General features: G+C 42.8%; 2 protein-coding genes and 1 long non-coding RNA gene across 3 annotated transcripts; all 3 read right to left on the reverse strand.

Annotated features, from left to right (window-relative positions):
- Positions 1–4: 4 nt before the first annotated feature.
- Positions 5–2,483, reverse strand: LOC115669737 (E3 ubiquitin-protein ligase PRT1-like). Its single transcript, XM_056314455.1, has 5 exons — positions 2,117–2,483; positions 1,805–2,008; positions 1,570–1,661; positions 393–741; positions 5–115 (listed from the first exon to the last, which is right to left on the reverse strand). The coding sequence occupies exons 1-5, from the start codon at positions 2,370–2,372 to the stop codon at positions 39–41; spliced, it is 978 nt and encodes a 325-aa protein (XP_056170430.1). The 5' UTR covers positions 2,373–2,483; the 3' UTR covers positions 5–38.
- Positions 2,484–6,774: 4,291 nt separating this feature from the next.
- On the reverse strand, positions 6,775–8,432 carry LOC115664235 (uncharacterized). Its single transcript, XR_008817189.1, has 3 exons — positions 8,141–8,432; positions 6,868–6,896; positions 6,775–6,789 (listed from the first exon to the last, which is right to left on the reverse strand). It is a non-coding gene; the product is annotated as an uncharacterized LOC115664235 (long non-coding RNA).
- Positions 8,433–10,918: 2,486 nt separating this feature from the next.
- On the reverse strand, positions 10,919–20,495 carry LOC130138906 (probable serine/threonine-protein kinase PBL26). Its single transcript, XM_056314454.1, has 6 exons — positions 20,208–20,495; positions 19,613–19,815; positions 19,330–19,519; positions 18,666–19,057; positions 11,203–11,550; positions 10,919–11,091 (listed from the first exon to the last, which is right to left on the reverse strand). The coding sequence occupies exons 1-6, from the start codon at positions 20,278–20,280 to the stop codon at positions 11,089–11,091; spliced, it is 1,209 nt and encodes a 402-aa protein (XP_056170429.1). The 5' UTR covers positions 20,281–20,495; the 3' UTR covers positions 10,919–11,088.
- Between the last annotated feature and the right edge of the window lie 278 nt (positions 20,496–20,773).

The following is a 20,773-nucleotide window of genomic DNA, read 5'->3' on the forward strand; positions in this document are numbered from 1 at the left end:
TTCTTTTAGCCCCCGGAAGAATGAAATGAAGTTGACTATCATTGTCCGTACGCTTTTCGAAATGCAAAGACAGGCACCTTTAAATTTGCGCTCTCAGCTTCTCTGCTTCCCTCTCCTGGCCAAAGAATAACAAGAAGACCTCAGCTGCCTTCAGTTAGGCTTTTGAGAAAAGCCGTTGAGTAAATGCAAAACACTTTCAAGTTGAAAAAGTTTTTCTTTTGAAATGCAAATAGTGTTTTATAAAGTGTAATTTAAAAGTGCATTGACTTTTTGGAACAAGCTACACTTGAAAAGGAATTTTGCTAATTTTTTTGGAACAAACTACACTTAGACTGATTGGAGTTCCCAAGACAGGGGCTTCAGTTAGAGTTAGACTGGGAATTGTTCTGAACCTGCGCCGCCATCTTCAATTACAAAGGATATTGCCAGACTGTTCTCGGCATCTTCCCAAACATCACTCGGGGAAGCGGGAGTGGTCAATGCGGCTCCATCTTCCGAACCGTCATTAGAGAGGACGAGAGCAGCAGAGCCATTGTCCAGCAGCCGCCCTGTTACCAACCTCAACATATAGTTTCGCAAGGTTCTCGGCTTTTTGAGTCTGAACTTGTGCTCCGGTCGATGTTGTTGGTTGAACCGGCCGGGGAGTTTGCAATGGGAATTGTAGCAATCTCCACAGAGATCAAAGCCAATCTTCTCGACACAATCCTGACACTGGTATCTATCCCCGATTATTGGATGCATCTGTACAAAATCCAACCCAATCAACTCAATAATACTGATTTGTCACTTCCATGAGTTAAAATAAAAATTTTGTTGGTAAAACTGAGGCCAAAAGTTTGATTACACCATCGACAGCAACAGGTTCGGAAGCAAAGACAGGGAGGGGCCAAAAGTACAGTACCACGCATTCAAAATATGCAGATTGCTAAGGAGAACTATAAACTTAGCACTTTCACATTAAAGCTGTTCGTTTCGTGGAAAACAACTTCCAAGAATATGTTTTCCAAATTTTCAAGTAAGCAATTATTGAACGACGGAAAATATTTTCTAGTTCATTTTCACGTTTTAGCTGAATACCGGAAAATAACTTCCTGGAAAACATTTTTCAGAAAGGTCACACTTTCAGCGAATCAAATGGAACCTAAATGTATTTTAAACGTTTATGTCACCAGTTATGAATGCTACTAAGCACATTGAATATATAATTCCACCACAGCTACAAAGCCTGCAAAACATGGAATCGATCCAAACTTATATGTCTGGGTGAAAAGATTTAAAAAGTTACAACAATGACAAAAGTTTTGATATCGAAACAAGATCATTTGAAAGATTAGTATAAAGTTCTAAATTGAACCACATTCGTGCCTAAATCCATAATCTTTTGCTTATATAAGAGAGAATCGCTTGCTATCAATTGAAGTTCAAGATAATTGAAATTCTTTCTTTCCATTCAGTAAATATATAAAAAAAAAAGCATTTTGCATTTTGATTAAGAGAGAGAGAGAGAGAGAGAGAGAGAGAGAGAGAGAGAGAGAGAGAGAGAGAGAGAGAGAGAGATGAAAAGCTTACCCCACAGTAATCGCAGCCAGCTCCCACATGGATCATCGCAGCATCATTTTTCAATGATGAATTTTTCTGTTGTTTATCACCTCTGTTATTACCTATCAACACAGCACCGCAACCATCGTGGCATCTCAAACAATTATAAATGGAAATGAATGATGATTGAAGCTACATGTCATGATGGTCTGCAAATAATCCCTTGAACTCTGAACTATATAAAAGGCAGAGCTGCAGAAAATACGAGATCTTGGGCTATCAATCTCTGAGATAGTCAGTCTAGGCCGTGCAGCTAATCTCCTCAAAGCATATTCTTCAGGAAACTGTTGCTCCAAAAAGTGATCCAGCTCCAAACAAACTTCTGATAATCCCCCAGGATGTCGGCTTTGACAAACTTGACATTTGATCATTTCATCAACTGGATTCACAATGCAAGATTCGCAATAGACTGGAAATCCAATCCGCATAAAAGAGGTATTAGGATGAATATAGTTTCTAATTTTATATTTGAAAAGAATTTCTGAACCTAGAAGACGCAACTAAATGTAAAGAATACCATGGCCGCAATTCAGAGCAACAGGATGAAAAAGCAATTGCTTGCATTCTGCACAGAGCACATCCGATACTGTAATCTGCTTGCAGCGTTTGTCTGAGCCAACTAGATGCCCATTCTCCTCTTCAACAGGTAGATCATGTTTTCGTTTCAAATCTTGTTTGGGACTGCTTGGACCGTTACCATCAATACCTGCAATGGGCTCTGATTGCACCTTACTTGCAAAGGTTTCACCATTTCTAGAAGACTCAGTGTCCATAGATGAGCTAGGGCCCAAACATGTCAGGCGTGATTGTGAAGAACCAGACAACTTTTGTTCTTCCTCATCGCTGGATCTCCACACAAGAGCATCAAACTGCGGAGAGAAAATTCCTCTGAAGCAGACAAAGGTTTTGGGGGGGGGGTGGGAGTGTGAGGATCTCAGAAAAAATCAACGTAGAATTATAATGACCAGTGGATCCGATGATCCTCATATCCATGATTAAATGGGACAAGAAAATGAAACCAAGCTTAAGAAGAAGCTGTTAGCAACCACCCTCAAAGGCACATACTCACACACCTCACCGGGTTGTTTAATTTCTTCGATATAGAAAAGGTGCAGAACTGATACTCATACAACAGAATAGGACAATCATTTAGAACTGCATGTTAAGACTTAAAGAATAGTACTTTAAGCATACACTCCAACACCCGCTGTAGTGCCACTGATACTTCTGAAAATTAAGTCCCCATTTAGTACATAGAACAAAATAGACATTGCGTGAGAAAACTATGGAGTTTATCTAAGTTAGAAGCGTTCAGTCCAAATATTATATAAGAACTAATTTGGAAGGGGAAGACAGCGATATGGAGTGAAAAGGTACAACCACAATGGTCGAGCAACGCCACTTGGTTTCTAAGTACATAATCAGCTAGCTAAACTTTGCTTCACGTGGCAATAAGACGTCCTTGACATAAGTAGATCATAAAATTTAATAAGTCATGCCAAGTCCTTTTCAAGGGCAATGTTGTTCTCCAGGTATTTTACATTAGCTAAGAGCAGTCAAGCGCACATGGAGAACTCACCTAATGTTAGTTTTTCCCTTCTCTTATAGGAATCAGGATACATCTTAAGCAACAAAAAGTGAAGTAACAGGCAGATGCTGGGGAAGTGAAGGTATGGTTGCCGACAAAGTGGGCATTTGGTTTCACGAAAACCACTCATTGATTGATGTACACACCAGAAACAGGAGATATTGTAACAGCCCGAATTTCGACGTAATTCCGGGATCAATAAAATTGACAATATTTCGCATTTCATTTTAGTAAGTCTCGCCTGCAGCTCGATCACTCTCTGGATACTAACCAATGGGGTATGGCTAACTAGGAAACGGTACGTGGATCTGGATTCGGAACTGAACGGGACACCGATCTCGAGATACGATGAGTGAATATTTTGGGCCAACGTGGGCCGATCTTAGGAAAGGTGATGGATTTGGTTTGGCCAAGGCCAACGATGTACAATCGGATCGCAGGTGATTCCGCAAGACCGAAAGTGCACGTGGCCAACCAGTCCTGAACCTGAACTGAACGATCGTGATATTTGGAACTAATGATAATTTCTCATTCTCTCAATGATCGGGACCGTCGTAATTCGAATAACCCTAGGTCGATACGTGTATGTCCTAAACAACCGTCCGTTAGTGAGAGACCCTGAAATTGGAAATTGAGCGAGTTTTGATCACGAAATTGGGCCTGGATTTCGATGTTGATTTTCGAAGGCTTAAGAGACTATTTTTGGGAATCTGACGTCATATTACGCTGGCCACACACGTTTGGAGTTAGTACGAGCAAAAAGTGGAATTTCGGTCCGGGGGTGAAAAATTACGGTTTTTGCCCCTGTGGGCATCGAGGCTGGATTCGGAGGCCGTTTGAGGTTATTTTTCGCGGCCAAGGTCATTTTGGGGTGGCCATGCACATTTAGAGTGGTTTTGGCCAAAAATTGGAATTTCGACAAAAATTGGAAAAATAATATTATTTTATTCCCGAAACTTCGCAGTCGATTTTCGAGGGCTTAGAAAGTGAATTTCGCGAATCCGACGCCATATTATGTTGGCCACGCACATATGGAACACGTATGTGCGAAAATTGGAATTTCGCCCCGGACCGGAAAATGACGGTTTTGCCCCGGGCCGTTTCGGGTCCGAATTTTTGGGAAATTTTTGGGATAAGTAACTGTGGTTATCAGCTGCATTATTGGCACCAAAGACCCAATTGCCCCTCAATTATTTAAGCCTATCTCTTTAGAACCGTTAGATTAGGGGCGTTTTGGTCATTTTTCACGGATCGGCGACACGTGGCACTTTGGGCTGCTTTATTTGACCAAGTTGGACTGTTTTCTCTCTCCTCAGCCCTCCCTCACGGCAGAACCAGCCCCCACCAGCAGCTTCTCTTCCATTTTCCTCTCTTTTTCTCCATTCTCTCTTGGTTTTGGCTTCGCCGGAGTTTGCCGCCGGCCACCGGAGTGCCGCCGCCGACCGCCGTGCCCCGCCGTCGACCACATAGTCCCCCAGCTTCAGCCTCGCCCCTGTCCAGCCCTTTTCTCTCTCCCTTTCTCTCTCTTTCTCCCTCTTTTTCTCTTTCCCGTCCGGCAAAAAGGGTCGCCGGAGCTTCGCCGGAGCTCGGATCGCTGTTCCGTCACCACCCAGCCGTCCAGCCTAGCCGTGCGTCGCCATCCAGCCCTGCCCGTACGGTGTCCGTACGGTACTGTTCATCGCGTCCGTACGGATCACTGTTCATCTCGACCGTACGGCCGTCGCGGCACTTTGCCGGCCACCGTCTTCCGCCCCGTCCGTACAAGTCCGTACCGCGTGAACAGTACGCTGTGAACAGTACCGTGAACAGTACCCCCGTGAACAGTACGCGCGTGAAAACAGTACGCGCCCGGGAATTCCGCCGCCGGTTTCACCGTTCATCAGTGATCGCCCGCCGTTCCTCGTCGTCGTGATCTTGGATTAAGTGAGTAAAATTCCTAAACCTGGATTAGGACTGTTAGTGCGTTTTTCCGGACTGGTTTAGGTATTATCGGTACAATTTAGACGGCTTAGATGTTATCAGTGTGTATTTCAGACTGGGTTGAGGACGGATTGGTAGAAATTATCATTGGGAAATTTAGTGGATTAATGAGAATTAATTGGGGAGATTAATTGGATTAAATGACCAATTTAGGAGCCCGTTGGAAAATTACCGGGTATGTCCGGTTGACTGATTGTACGTCAATTGTGCTTAATTGTTATTGATTTCGTATCTGCTATGTCGTATGTGGTGTGGCTGATTTTATGGAGTGCGATTGGCCATTGTTTGGTTTACAATGATTTACTGATTTGTGAATCGCACGTTAGGCCACACGGTATTAATTGAGCCAATTAAGCACGTGTTGTGACATTGGGTGTCTGAATTATAGTGGTGCTCGTGGTGCATTGCATTGCATAACATGGACACGCATTGCGTATGCCAAGAGTGATGCATGTGATGAACTTGCGCGAGGATGCGTGTCTGCCATGAGCATGTGATCACCTAAAATACCCTGAAGCATTATACGCTGGGTTTAGATAATAATGAATTGTGTGATCACCTAAGGACCTTTGGGTCATGACCTTCGGGTCGATACCGTCCTCATGCACTTTGAAGCGGGACGATGCCCGTGACGTCCGAAGGCGACCATCCTCATGCACTTTGAAGCAAGCTCCGTTCGCAGGAGAACAGTGTTGCGCCTCATGCACTTTGAAGTGCTAGAGACACCGGGCCAGATCGGTTGCGCGCCTCATGCACTTTGAAACAGTAGACGCACCGGCCGTGAAAAGTTGATGACTCGAGTCGTAATAAATAATAAATTGGGCGATTGCCGTGTGCTGCAGGGCCAAGTGGGCCGGGAAATACACGTGACATGTCGACGACATTTGCATGCATGAACATGCATGGACTGGCATGCGAATGTGTGAGCCTCGGTGCATGAGCATGTGATTGGCGTACGTGTGATAATATGTGTCATGTACGTGCCGTGATTATTATATATTGAACTGCCTAACCTGCAGGGTCGGAGGATTATTTGATTGTTGTTGCACTATGGTTTCACATATTTATTTTCCGGTCAGGAGATTGCATGCTAGCCTAGTCTAGGTTTAGGGGTTTTGAACTCACCGAGATTCGTCTCACTTGGCCCAGTAAACCGAAACATTTCAGCACCCTACCGTAGGATGCCGAGGAGAGCGCCTCTTTTTGGTATACCGCAATTCATCCAGCGGTCATCTAGTGTGCACCCTTGTGGGGATGGACCTGCAGCCATGGTCGAGGAAGCTGAGGAGCCGAAGTGTTTTTCATTGACCCCTTTTGACTGAGTGGCTGCTGACTGTGTGTTTCCTCTGCTGTTGTCTAAATGAATTGTGTAAAAAGTTTTCTTTGATACTACTAGTATACATACTTTCAGAGGTGTTGTTTGCTGGTTGTGCTACCTTGGCCTCATGTATTTTATTGTCAGGGTTTATATATATATATATATTTATATACGTACTTCCGCTTGTGCTTGATCTCTGTTTGGGTTTGGGTCGGCGACGCTTCCTGGGAGCGTTGCACCTTAATCGACCGTGACGGGATGTTGCGCTTCGTGGGGTACGGGGCGTGACAGATATGGCCACAAGCTGCATCAAAGGAAACCAGTAATTTGTTAATAAGCGGATAGAGAACTTCCGTGTATGTGGAAAAGAGAAGCTCCTTACGTAATACGACTGGCTTGTAAAGAAGGTCCCTGCAGCAGGATGAGAAAAGATTGGTGAAACTGGTTCTCCCAAATATAAAAACATATAGCTGCTCAAATAAGGACACAAGTGACATTAAGGTGACATATGAAAAACGAAAAAGAAAATGACAGGACCCAAACCCGATGTCACAGATACAGGTTCAGGCATTGCATGGCGCGATTTCTTAGAGGATGATCCTCATTGTTGCGACTAAAATTTACTTCTTATGCTGTTTACATGAGTAGTTTAGAAACTAGACCTTCATATTGAGTGACAAATTATATTATTTTAACAAAAACCTCATGATTTGCATTTGAAAAGATGGGAGAAGACATAGAAGCTAATCGTTTAAACTGAGAAAGCAGCAGCTAACTTTATTCGGAAAACACGACCACGAAATTGAGAACATCAAAAAGAACCCAAGGGAGGAAAGAAGTCCACCGCCAATATGATGAGACTGCCATAGCCAAAGTCTCAACTTCTGTAACAGCAAGATCCAAAAAGTACACCAAGAATAAAAGCCATGCCAGTCACCGCAGATTTTGGATCATTATTATCTAGGCATTTCAGCTAGAAATTATCAGATGAAAATCCTGTTCGCAATTAAAGAAGACACAAGGAAAGCGTAATGAAACCAGCAATTGAAGACCAAACTATGCAATTCAAAAATCAGCATCCAGAGGACAATCATCATTTCATACCCTCATTAGAGAGACGGCGCGAATGATGCTCCATGACATAGAAGAAAGGCACAATTTACAGTCAAAGATCATTTCCCGTTACCGCAGCTCTCCATCAAAATCTAGCTTTTAACTGAAGACCACATCCTATACAGCGCCGATTTTAACCCCCCATTTCTAGAGCTCGATCGAGATGCGCTCGACACACCTGAGCGAGAAAGCCAAAGCTAAATGCCTTCTTGCATCAGTTCATTTTTCCCCTTTCCCCGTCCGTGTTACTTCAGCGTCAATAAGCAACCTGATCATCGCCCAACACAATACCAATTGCGCTACTCGCACACAGAAAAACATAATCTCTTGCGAAAACCGCAAGACGCAATCGCATACATACGCGCAAACGAAATTAGCCTAATTCGCACGAAACCACGGGCTGCCGCAAGCTACGGACACGCGATTACACCGAAATCCTTCCATCTTCCAACAAGAACCGAGGCATACAGCCTTGCTACGCGTTGATCGGGGAAAGAGAAAGAGCGGAAAAAAGAAAGAAAGAAAGAGGAGAGAACGCTCACAGGCAAACGCAGCAAGTGAAAGATTCGGAGATTGGCTCGGGCTCGCCGTCTTCTACAGCCACCCATCGATCCTCCATCTTTTCGAGCCGGACTCCTCCAACCGAGAGCGCGAAGCTCGACGGCGACGAAAGGGGAAGAGAGGGCGAAGAAGAAGGAGGGATCGGAGGAGGCTGTGGAAGAAGATAGACCTCGAGGTCGAGAGATCGAGGAGATTTCAGATCCTCTTCTTCTTTTGCCTGATCAAGAACATGAGTTCACCAAGAAAAGCATGATGCTATATCCGTGACTAGATTGCTGCTCTGCTATATGGTATGGATTTGCCATATTATATTGGTCCACTAATTGGACCTAGGCCCATTTTAAATGCATTCGATTCGAATTAAATGCAATTAGGAGCATATCCTAAAAAAATTCCTTGTCGGGTCAATAAAATCATGAAAAACATTTTAATTTATTTCTCTTTTACATATAATAATGGATTTGCCAGGACCAATGCATGATTTTCTTTTAGGTTTTTTGGGATCAGGTCTTATATTAGGCAGTCTAGGAGTGGTATTACTTACCAATCCAATTTATTCTGCCTTTTCCTTGGGATTGGTTCTTGTTTGTATATCCTTATTTTATATTCAATCAAACTCCCATTTTGTAGCGGCTGCATAGCTCCTTATTTATGTAGGAGCTATAAACGTTTCAATTCTATTTGCTGTGATGTTCATGAATGGTTTATAATATTACATAGATTTGAATATTTGGACCGTTGAAGATGGGATTACTTCATTGATTTGTACAAGTATTTTGGTTTTACTAATGACTACTATTTTGGATACATCTTGGTACAGGATTATCTGGACGACAAAGTCAAACCAGATTATCGAGCAAGATTTGATAGGTAATAGTCAATAAATCGGAATTCATTTATCAACAGATTTTTTTCTTCCATTTGAATTCATTTCCATAATTCTTTTAGTTGCTTTGATAGGTGCAATTGCTATTGCTCTGCCGTCAACTACAAGGTGCTGCTGATGACAGTACGCGTACTGGTGTTTGGCTTGCGTACGTACATGCCCGAACGCGGGTACGATGTTGCTTGTCCTAATCGTCCGCCCAAGAAAATTAACGAAATGTTTTGTTTTTTAATCAAAAGAAAGGGAAAAGTGCTAAATAAGTCCTAGACCTTTTGGGGGTAGTGCCAATTTAGTCCTAAACCTATTTTCGGTGCCAATTGAGCCCTAAACCTTTTGATATAGTGCCAATTCAATCCTTTTGGCCAGATTTTGTTGACGTGGACGTCGGCCGGCGATGACGTGGATAAAATTTAATAACATTTTAATATTTTTTTGAATTTTTTTCTTCTCCCTCTTCCTTCAGCTGCTCACCGGGGCGGCGATCAGTCGGAGGCCAGAGGCCGACGAGGTCGATCTCGGGCAAGCCACGTCGGCCACTGGTGAGGCTCGCCCTCACCGGGCCCTCGCCATGGCCGGGCGAGGTCGACTTCGCCAGATTCGATGTGGTCAGGCCTCACCCAGCCATTGGCAAGGCTCGCCCGGCCCTCGCCAGAGGTCGCGGCAAGCCTCGCCATGGTTGGGGGAGGCTCGACCTCGCCGGATCCGGCGAGGTCCAGCCTCGCCCAGCCGCCGACGAGGTCCAGCCTCGCTAGTGGCCGGCGTGGCTCGCCCGAGGCCGGCGAGGTCGACCTTGCCAGCCTCTGGCCTCCAGTCGGTCGCCGCTCCGGCGAGCGGCTGAAGGAAGAGGGAGAAGAAAAAAAAATTTAAAAAAATATTAAAATATTATTAAATTTTGTCCACATCAACGTCGGTGACCGGTCGCCAGTCGGTCGACGTCCACATTAGCAAAATCCGGTCAAAAGGACTGAATTAGCACTATATCAAAAGGTTTAGGACTCAATTGGCACAAAAAATAGGTTTATGACTAAATTGGCACTACTCCAAAAGGTTTAGGACTTATTCAGCACTATTCCCTCAAAAGAAGTAACTAAATGGTAAAGTTCAGCAAATGAGCACAAAAATTAAGGACGCGCGTGATAATCATTCCGATTCTCTTATTTTTTTTTTGTTCTCAGGAATAGGTTCGGTATAGGAATTTATTTAGTAACGCAATTTTATTTTTTTATTTCTGGAATTTTTAGTTTGAAAATAGGTTTGGAACATAAATGAGAAGTAAAAATATTATACTTTTCTATTTATGGAACAAAAGGATAAATAAAAAATCTTCTCATCGCTCGCCTCACCTCTTGCCGCTTGTCGCACATGGCCACTGCCTTGCGCGGCCACTGCCTCGCTAATCGTTGTCGCCGGCCGTCGACAGGTGCCCGCCCGCCGATCATTGTCACCCCTTGTCGGCTTCCCGCCACCGGTTGCCGCCCGTCGATGAATGGAAAAGATCATAAGAGGGAGAACTTTTGTGTCGTTATCAAACGAATTTTTGTTCCGAAAAGAGAAATTTCGTATGGTTATCAAAAGTGTATTTCTGTTTAAAAACTTGTCTAGAGAATAGAGATAGAAAATTCGTTAGCAATATATTTTTATAACAGAATAGTTATTATCATTCGCGTCCTAAATCTGATCTGTCGGATAACGTGACCTCAGAAAGAAAACTTTAAAAATCAATTTTCTAAGGTAAACCTGCTCATCCACAAAAAAGAAGTTAACCTGCTCGGGATTCTGGAATATCAAATTTACATAGCAAGAATACTACGAAGAATAGGCTATATCTAATTTATGTCATGACTTACAAGTAATGTACCAATATAATGAATACATACAAGGTAATAACTTAAACTATAAATTCTCGGACGAACGTTCATGGTTTGGTGTCTTCCTAGATGCATCTGCAGATATCTGTAAGCGCATCTCTACGTACGCGAAATTCTAAAGATCCTGCTTTAATCTTTAAACATGAGAAAGAGAACCATGTTCCTGGAGATCTTTTCACTGCAAGATATGAAAATATAATGAAACCCCCGGATAGAGAAAATGCCGGTATTCACAGCAGTGTATGTAGAAAAAAGTTTCACCATAAAAACTGCCGCTGAGTGAGCTCACCTTGCACCGCGAGTTGAAGCCCCATTCAATGGCTTCCGCAACTGCGGGCTTGTGCTCTGCCGTGCCGGTGGCCTCCTCTGCCTGGTTTGTCCTATCTCCGCCCCTCACGTTGTGATCAGACTGAGGATATTGCGTGTGGGCCGTTACGGTTCCTGCTCCGGGGCCTAACCAGAGGTAGCTCAATGCAGTCACAACGCCGGTCATTAAGGGTCGGACCGCCACTTCTTCGTTGAGGCACATCGCGGCCACTGCAATTGCCTGGTTCAGGCCTCTCAAGGGAAAGTCACTGTTTAGGAGCGGATCCGCCAATTCTGGGTATCTGCGAGGGTCCTTAAAAACGGGTTGTGCCTGTTTTGAGCCAAAATGAGAGAGAAACTTCGCTTCAACAGATTTCATAAAAAGTTGAGGAAGAAATGGACACTGGTGTGCATTGTTGGCCACGAAAATGGCACTCCCAGGATCACCATAATCAGAAACCGAAACACGATAATGGAGAAATTGTCGATTCACGTACCTGGTTTGGAATCCATCGAACTTGACGCGGAATTTGCGACGGTTTCCGAATACAAACTCAAGTTCTTCTCCCCTATACCTTTCGTTAGAACACTGGCCTAATGAGATTGCCACTCATAAGAAGAAAGTTCTCTCTAAATCCGTATGTGAGTCAAATTGTACATCGTCAGGTTAGGGGAGGGACTTGAGCGCTATTTATAGAGTTTTCGACCACGGGTCCTTTCATTACGGGCCGGGCCGTACTCAGCCCATACCAGCCAGCCCCATGTTAGACTGATTAAAAACCCATATATCTTATCTTTATTAGATCAAACTAATTCAGTTAATTTCAATTAATGAAGCCCACATTAGGAAATTCTTATATTCTCCCACTTGGGCGATATTAATTGAAACAGAACTGTGTGCGCACCCTTATATTAGTCTAAAGATTATTCTTAATAGTCAATTCGATCCCATAAATTCGTGAACACCGAATCATGGCGGTAACTGCATGTACTCACGCAGAGCCTTCCATGGTCATGAGTGCTTTCAACTTTACTGATATGGATTCAATATTATAGTGTGTCAAATGGACAATACCTCATAATGAGTGATACTTCATGTGTTGTCCATTTTGTTAGTATAAATTCTCTCTCCTTAAGTGTCACAAAACCTAGTGTGTCACCAGAGAATATCCTTTATGGTTCCAACGAACCTGTATATGTCTTACCTTGATAGTTAACTGTACTTTATGTGTAACAAGATATATCGTTAAGGCTAATACTAAGAATGCCCCATAGCCTGTACTCAAGGTTTACACAGTGCCTTGAGATTTTTATCAAATATATGTACTCAACTTGATAAATCTACATCCACAAATACCTCATTGAATGCAAAAGAGTTGATAGATATTCAAATATTACAAAATGTAACGAAATCAGATACAAACTTCATAAGAGCAACATAAAACTAAACAGCTCCCACTAATTAACAGTATCCCATGATACTCCTAAGCCCATGTTAATGACATGTCGATCAAATACACAAGGGCGAAGGCCTTTATTTAGCGGATCTGCAATCATATCATCTGTTGAAAGGTGCTCTACTGCAATGTCACAATCTTGAACTTTTTCCTTTATAGTTAGGTACTTGACCTTCATATGCTTAGACCCCTTGAGACCTCTGTTATTGTTAACAAACAACACTGCAGAATTATTGTCACAATACAACTGTATGGGCCTATCCACAAAATCAAATACGGTCAACTCCTTAATGAGGTTTCGAAGCCAAATTGCCTGAGTAGAAGCCAAAAAGCATGCTACAAACTCCGCTTGCATGGTAGAGGATGTCATTGATTTCTGTTTCTCACTTTTCCATGATACTGCACCTCCTGCTAACTTAAAGATGTAACCCGTTGTCGACTTCTTTTCATCCTGATAGCCAGCAAAGTCTGAATCCGAATACCCAACTAGCTGTAGGTCCTGAACATGTTTGTAAATCAGCATATAGTCTTTTGTCCTCTTTAAGTACCTCAAAACCTTTTTGGCAGCAACCCAATGATCGTGTCCTGGATTTGACTGATATCTGCCTAGAAGTCCTATTGCAAAAGCAATATCTGGTCTAGTACATACTTGAGCATACATGATACTCTCAAGTGCACTAGCATAAGGTACATTCTTCATTTGGGCTTTCTCAAAATCTGAATGAGGATATTGTGACAGACTCAACTTATCACCCTTACAGGAGCAATTCCTGGCTTACATTGTTGCATGTTGAATCTTTCTAAGATACGATCAACATATGGCCTCTGAGATAAACCCAATAATCGGCGAGAACGATTCCTATGAATCTTAATGCCAAGGACAAAAGACGCCTCACCAAGGTCTTTCATATCAAAGTTCTTTGACAACATCCGCTTTGTCTCATGCAGTAAACCAATGCCATTGCTCGCAAGCAGGATATCATCCACATAGAGTATAAGGAAAATGAATTTCCTCCCACTGACCCTGCAGTATATACACTGATCTACTTTGTTCTCAACAAAACCAAATGAAGCGACAACACTATGAAACTTCAAGTACCATTGTCTAGAAGCTTGCTTGAGACCATAAATAGACTTTTTCAGTCTACATACAAGCGTACTTGAATCATCTGCCGCAAAGCCTTCGGGTTGCATCATATAGACTTCTTTATTAAGGTCTCCATTGAGAAAGACAGTTTTAACATCCATCTAGTGTAACTCCATATCAAAATGAGCTACTAATGCCATGATCACTCTGAAAGAATCTTTAGAAGAGACTGGAGAAAAAGTTGCTTCATAGTCTACTCCTTCTCTTTGAGTAAAACCCTTGGCTACTAGTATGGCTTTAAACTTCTCAATCTTTCCTTTAGAGTCCCTTTTAGTCTTATACACCCATTTGCAGCCAATGAGTCCATGACCTTCAGGTAATTCAACAAGTTCCCAAACTCCATTATGCTTCATAGACTGCATTTCATCTCTCATTACATCCAACCACAGTTCCGACTGAGGACAAGAAACAGCTTCTGCATAAGTCACTAGATCAGCTACATGACCGATATCGTAGTCTTGCTCTCCTATATAGACTAAATAGTCTGGTGGTATAGCTGATCGTCTCTCCCTAATGGATCTCCTTACTGGAGCAACAACAGCCTCATCCTGCACCTGAGAGCCTTGAGAAACTTCATTAGGAGCTGTCTCGACAACGGGATCCTGAGCCTCAATAGATTCAGTCTGTGGTGTGGGAATCTCCACAATTATTTATATGGGAGGAGATAAAGATACAATATTACCCACCGTACTATTATCCTCAATATTCTGTGAGCAACTACTTTTTTCGGCCACATCAAACTTCAGAAACTTGGCTGTCTGTGATTCCACAATTCTTGTGCCTCCATTGGGATTATAAAATCGTTATCCTTTCGAATGATCCGGGTAAGATACAAAGTAACACCGAGTGGTTCTGGAGTCCAACTTACTTAATGTTGGATTATATAACTTCACTTCTGCGGGACATCCCTAAACCTTAAGATGGTTTAAGCTAGGCTTACGTCCAGTCCATAACTCAAAAAGAGTCAATGGAACAGCTTTAGTAGGTATACGATTCAAAATGTACAAAACTGTTTTCAAAGCTTCACCCCACAAAAAATTAGGTAAATTTGTACTACTAATCATACTTCTCACCATTTTCATAAGAGTGCGATTGCGCCTTTCGACTACACCATTTTGCTCAGGACTCCCAAGCATAGTGAACTGAGCCACTATCCCATAATCCTCTAAGTATTTGGCAAATGGCCCCTTAAGCTATCCGGCATCGCTATGCTTGCCATAATACTCTCCACCTCGGTCAGATCTAACAACCTTTATGACTTTTCCCAACTATTTCTCAACTTCAGTCCGAAAAATCTTAAACTTGTCAAGAGACTCAGACTTTTTTTTAATCAAGTACAAATAGCCATATCGAGAATAGTCATCAATAAATGTAATGAAATAAAAATTTCTACACAAGGTTGCCGTATAGGGTCCACTTATATCAGTGTAAATGACCTCCAACAGGTCAGAACTTCGGACTGCAGTTTTCTTCCTTATCTTGGTCATTTTACCTCTACAACAGTCCACGCATGTCTCTAAGTCATCTTTAAGAGCCGGCAGGTTGTCATTCTGTATCAGCCTTTCTACTCTATCCTTAGAGATATGACCAAGCTGTTTATACCACAATGCATAAGACTGTTCCTTAGGTAGTGGTCTCTTGGAAACAACATTTTCAGCCGTATAAGCGACGTATATGTCATTGGGAGACAAACACAATCTATACAATCCGTTGGACATATAACAGCACCCAACCTTATTTGAATTAAGAAACAAAGAAATAACATTGTTCTTGATTTCAAAAGAGTAGCCATGCATGTCCAAACACGATACGGAAACTAAGTTCCGTCTAAAAGAAGGTACATAAAAAGTGTCTTTCAACATTAATCTAAAACTAGAGTCTAGAATCAATATAACATCTCCCACAAACACAACATCAGCTTTCTCGTTGTTTCCCACAGTGAGTCTTGACTCATCCTGATTTGGCTTCCTCCGGTTTATGAATCCTTGTATGGTAAACGCAACATGATTAGTTGCACCGCTATCGAGCCACCAAGAACTGGATGGTGCTTTTGATAGGTTGGATTCGCAAACAAGTGCCAAAGAATCATTACCTGTAGGCTCACTTTTGGACAACCAAGCTTTGAACTTTCCACAGTCCTTCTTTATGTGACCTTTCCTTTTACAAAAGAAGCAGCAGTCATCATCCCTTTTGAAGGATATTTTCTTTGGACCCATATAGTCCGATTGACCGGTAGTGTCATGAGCACCTTTGTGAGTACGATTTCTGGACTTCTTATTCTTTCTTTTGTGGGAACTAGAAACATATAAGGCTAGATGCCCTTTTTCCTTCTTAAGTTTCTCTTCCTCTGCCACCACCCTTGCTATCAAGTTATTCACTGACCAAGTCTCATATTGGGAATTGTAATTTGTCTTTATAATCCCAAAATCAGGTGGAAGGGTATTCAAAGCTTGATGCACAATACAAGCATCAGGAATGGAAACATTAAGAGCTTGAAGCTTTGTCTTTAGGTTTACCATCCTAAGGACATAATCTCTAACCCCAGCATTACCATCATACTTCATATTGAAGAGCTTTTGAAGAAGTGTACCAACCTCAGCATTAGATGAAATGCGGTTTTTAGCCTCTAAGGCTGCCATCATTTCCTTAGCAGTACAGTCAGCTGGCAAACCACTTTTTAAGTGTTCTTGAATGGATTTCTTCATTGTCAATAAGCAAATCCGATTGCTCTTTTCCCAAGTAGCATAGTCCGTTTTCTCAGCTTCAGTACTGGTGGCCGAGATATTGGCCGGCTTATCCTTTGTAAGAGCAATGTGAACATCCGCCAGCTCCATTCCAAATAGAAAATCCTCTTTCCATTTCTTAAAGTTCAACCCAGTAAGGACCTCAATGGAAATGGAATTGCTGTTTACAGAAAAGGTGACTGGAAAACAAAACAAATAATACAATCAGCATCATGTGAGTACTTATCTAGAGAGTTACATACATCATCACATAATTACCTTTGGGCAGAAAATATGACATGCAGTTGTACACTCTCCACATGACAGAGGCCATGAGAACATATTCTAATCTTTCGTGAAATCACCACCTTTGGATGTATGAACCACTAAGATCAGTCATTTCTCAAGCACATGCTATACATGTACCCCTCCATGAACCAGTACGAGATTACCTCCTTTGGGAGTATAATCACGCAATAGAACTGGAGACATCCCACCATAATATGAGACCGATATTTCTCAAACCCAGTCAAGTGTGCTACTTTGGCGGTCACTACCCAACTGAATCCTTGAAAATCTCTCATACCAGGGATATGAACTTTATGTATCACATTCACTATATACATGTAATGCTAGACGTAAAGAAAGGGGCGTATGTCTTTGAAATTACATGTCATGCTAATTATATTATTCCATTCATTGATAGACAATGAATTACACTCTACATAGTCCTTATGTGGTGATATACATGTGAGCTACCATATGTATTTCCGAAACCATAGAGAAATACAAGAAAATAAGCAATAATACCCTAAAAATACGCGTATATAGGGTTGTATACGTATTTTCACATATGTAAAAGCTTAAAATATATAAAATAAATACACCACAGTGTAGAGAATCTCGATACGAGTGCGAGAACGTCTAAAACGGACGTCGGACGCGCCCTCACGTGCCGCCGAAAGGCGCGGTGCGTGCGCGCGTGTTCAGCCGGTCAAACCGGTCTGAATAGCCGGTCCGACTGGTTGACCGGTCCAACTGGTCAACGTACTAGTCCGACCGGTTGACCAGTCGGGTCAACGGTCGGGTCGGGTCAACAACCGGGTTGGGTCAAGATTCGGGTCGGGTCAAGATCCGGGTTAAGCCAGATCCGCGCCCTCGCTGACGTTAGCCTACGGTTACCGGCGGAAAGACGCACCAGTTCGGCACGGCCGCATGTGGTCGTCACGCGCCGCCGCGCCTAGGGCGCGTGTTGGCGCATGACGGCGCGTCCGACCTCCTTCGGCGACGTGCCGCCCACCATTCTTCTCGTCTCGACGAGTAGATTCCAAATATGTAATAAAATTTAACTTTCATCCGACAAAAAATTTCGAAACTGGGCAAAAACCTCTCAGACAAAACGAAAACGGTCCTAATCCACATGTTTCAGTTCTAATCTATGGCAGGCTCTGATACCACATGTTGGCCACGAAAATGGCACTCCCAAGATCACCATAATCAGAAACTGAAACACGATAATGGAGAAATTGTCGATTCACGTACCTGGTTTGGAATCCATTGAACTTGACGCGGAATTTGCGACGGTTTCTGAATACGAACTCAAGTTTTTCTCCCCTATACCCTTCGTTAGAACACTGGCCTAATGAGATTGCCACTCACGAGAATAAAGTTCTCTCTAAATCCATATGTGAGTCAAATTGTGCATCATCAGGTTAGAGGAGGGATTTGAGCACTATTTATAGAGTTTTCGACCACGAGCCCTCTCATTACGGGCCGGGCCGTACTCGGCGCACACCAGCCAGCCCCATATTAGACTAATTAAGAACCCATATATCTTACCTTTATTAGACCAAACTAATTCAGTTAATTTCAATTAATAAAGCCCACATTAGGAAATTCTTACATGCATTTCAAATTGACGATAGTTTAGAATGAGCTGCGTGCAATGATCACTCAACTTGTCGAACTGTTTTCGCGCTAATTTGCTTCTCAAGCTAATAAAATTGGACGAAAGTATATACGGATGAAGAATACCATTGCGAGATTAATCCTAATGAAAACAGATAGTGCTGCCACATTCGTACGCCGAACTTCGACCCCCCCAAAAAAAATTCCTTACCCAAGTGACTAGATTTTGCTCTTCTGTCGGCTGGGTGATGTCGATGGCTCTCCTTCCGGTGATCAACTCCAAGAGGACAACGCCGAAGCTGTACACATCCGACTTCACAGAAAGCTGGCTCGTGCTCTGATACTCCAGGGCACAGTAGCCGTAAGTACCCACCACTCTCGTAGACACGTGCTGTTTGTCCCCCACTGGACCAAGCTTGGCCAGCCCGAAATCGGAGAGCTTCGCGTTGAACTGGCTGTCCAGAAGAATGTTGGAGGGCTTCAAATTACGGTAGATGACCGGGGGGTTTGCCTTGTCGTGCAGATACTCCAAGCCCTTAGCCACTCCTAGAGCTATCTTCATTCTTGTGAACCAATCTAATGGCTTTTGGTTTGGCCCAAGAACTGAATTGGAGCATAGGAACATAAGTGGTTGTTTTGAAACTAAATCTCTTGAAACTTGTTTCGGCATACGAGTTTCCAAGAACGATGGCCAAAACCTACACTCGATATCAGTACACAAGCTGATTTGGTTTGTAAATATCTAGAGACCACGAAGGCTTGAGAGCAGAGGAAAATATTTGAATACATTGTGAGGAAAAAATATCTTTAAAAGTTCTTGAAAAAGTTCAGACAGTCCAATAATGCTTGATGAATGCGAAGAAAGTATGTAGTACCGAGCAGATGGTCTTCCAAGGAACCGTGCGGCATGTACTCGAAAACCAAAAGCCTCTGCTCGCCCTCAGCGCAATAGCCGACGAGATCCACCAAGTTCTCATAGTGCAAAGTGCTCAGCATCAACACCTCCACAAGCAACTCTCTGTTCCCTTGCAAGCCGTTCCGGTCGAGTTGTTTCACAGCCACGACCTGAATGTTTGTTTGACATCAGTCCCTGTTTATATGCCAATTGATTATAGTAGTCATTAATTTTTCTTTTAAATTTTTGGGGCTTGTATTCACCGGCCCGGTTTTGTCGAGCCTTCCCTTAAAAATTCTCCCGAACCCGCCTACCCCGATCAGGCATTCCTGCCTAAAGTTCTCCGTGGCCGTGGCCAGTTCTTGGAAGGTGAATGTTTGCACCGCAACGTTGTCGTTGCCGCCTGCTTCTTTAGGAGTGTCCTTCTCCGGTGCGGTCTCAATTAGCGGTTTCGGCTCATTAGTCTCTGCACGACACAGAAATATCAATTGCTAACAGCAAAAACTCAAAAGAAAACTCCGCCTAAGTGAGTCCTGCCTTCTGCGTGCCTCGGCATCCATCCTGGTCATTTACTAGTTCGAGTCTCACGACCAGACGTGCACAATTTCAACAATAAGACAGGCCCAAAAAAAGAGAACAAAGAATTTGGCACAATCCTTTAAGGTTAGAAGTGCTACTGCAGAAAACAGATACGTAGTGAATTTTTTCAATAGAATTTCACACATCACTTGCTGGCATGCTGCACAATAATGGAGAAGAAATAGTTTCATTTGAAGGGTTGAACAGTAAGTAAGCGAGCTTCAAAGCTTGAGCGCTAATTCTCCAAAAAGATGGCGACGTGATCCTATATGCACTTACCGGTCCGTGGTGGAGCCACGCTATTGGAAGCTACCTCCTTCTCACGGGACGAAGAGCATGAAAAGCAACTCATCTCTCAGTCTGGTATGGTGACGATGAGCAGCACTCGTTGATCTTGAATTCAAGGATATCGGAGATAATATCACACATATGTTGAATCTAGTTCGTTTTAGGTGTTGGAAACCATGGAATGGAGCAACCCAGAAACATCAATTCAACTTGGTTCCTCAAGTCGGATCAATCTGCCGCCCACTCCATGATCGTGACAGGATAAAATACAGACAATAGAGAGAGTTCGAACTTGGACGGTAACCTCCATAGACTTTTATCTCAACGCGCTTTCAGTTTCCACATCATAAGCTTTAGTCCTCGTATTCTGCCGGCTAAAATCAAGGGCTAATTCCAAAAAAAAAGAAAAGCAAAAACTTTACATTGAGTGATAAATCTAGATTGAACTTTGCACCAATTTTTACTCGAGTCCCAAATCTAGCCCCTGTGATGTAAAATTTTCAAATTATTCGGGTCAGATTTGAGATTTAAGTGAAGTTGCTGATTTTTTATGAGAC

The sequence above is a fragment of the Syzygium oleosum genome, unplaced genomic scaffold (assembly GCF_021117445.2).
Source record: "Syzygium oleosum isolate NSW1041296 unplaced genomic scaffold, Sole_v2.1 Sole_v2.09, whole genome shotgun sequence".
Lineage (NCBI taxonomy): Eukaryota > Viridiplantae > Streptophyta > Magnoliopsida > Myrtales > Myrtaceae > Syzygium > Syzygium oleosum.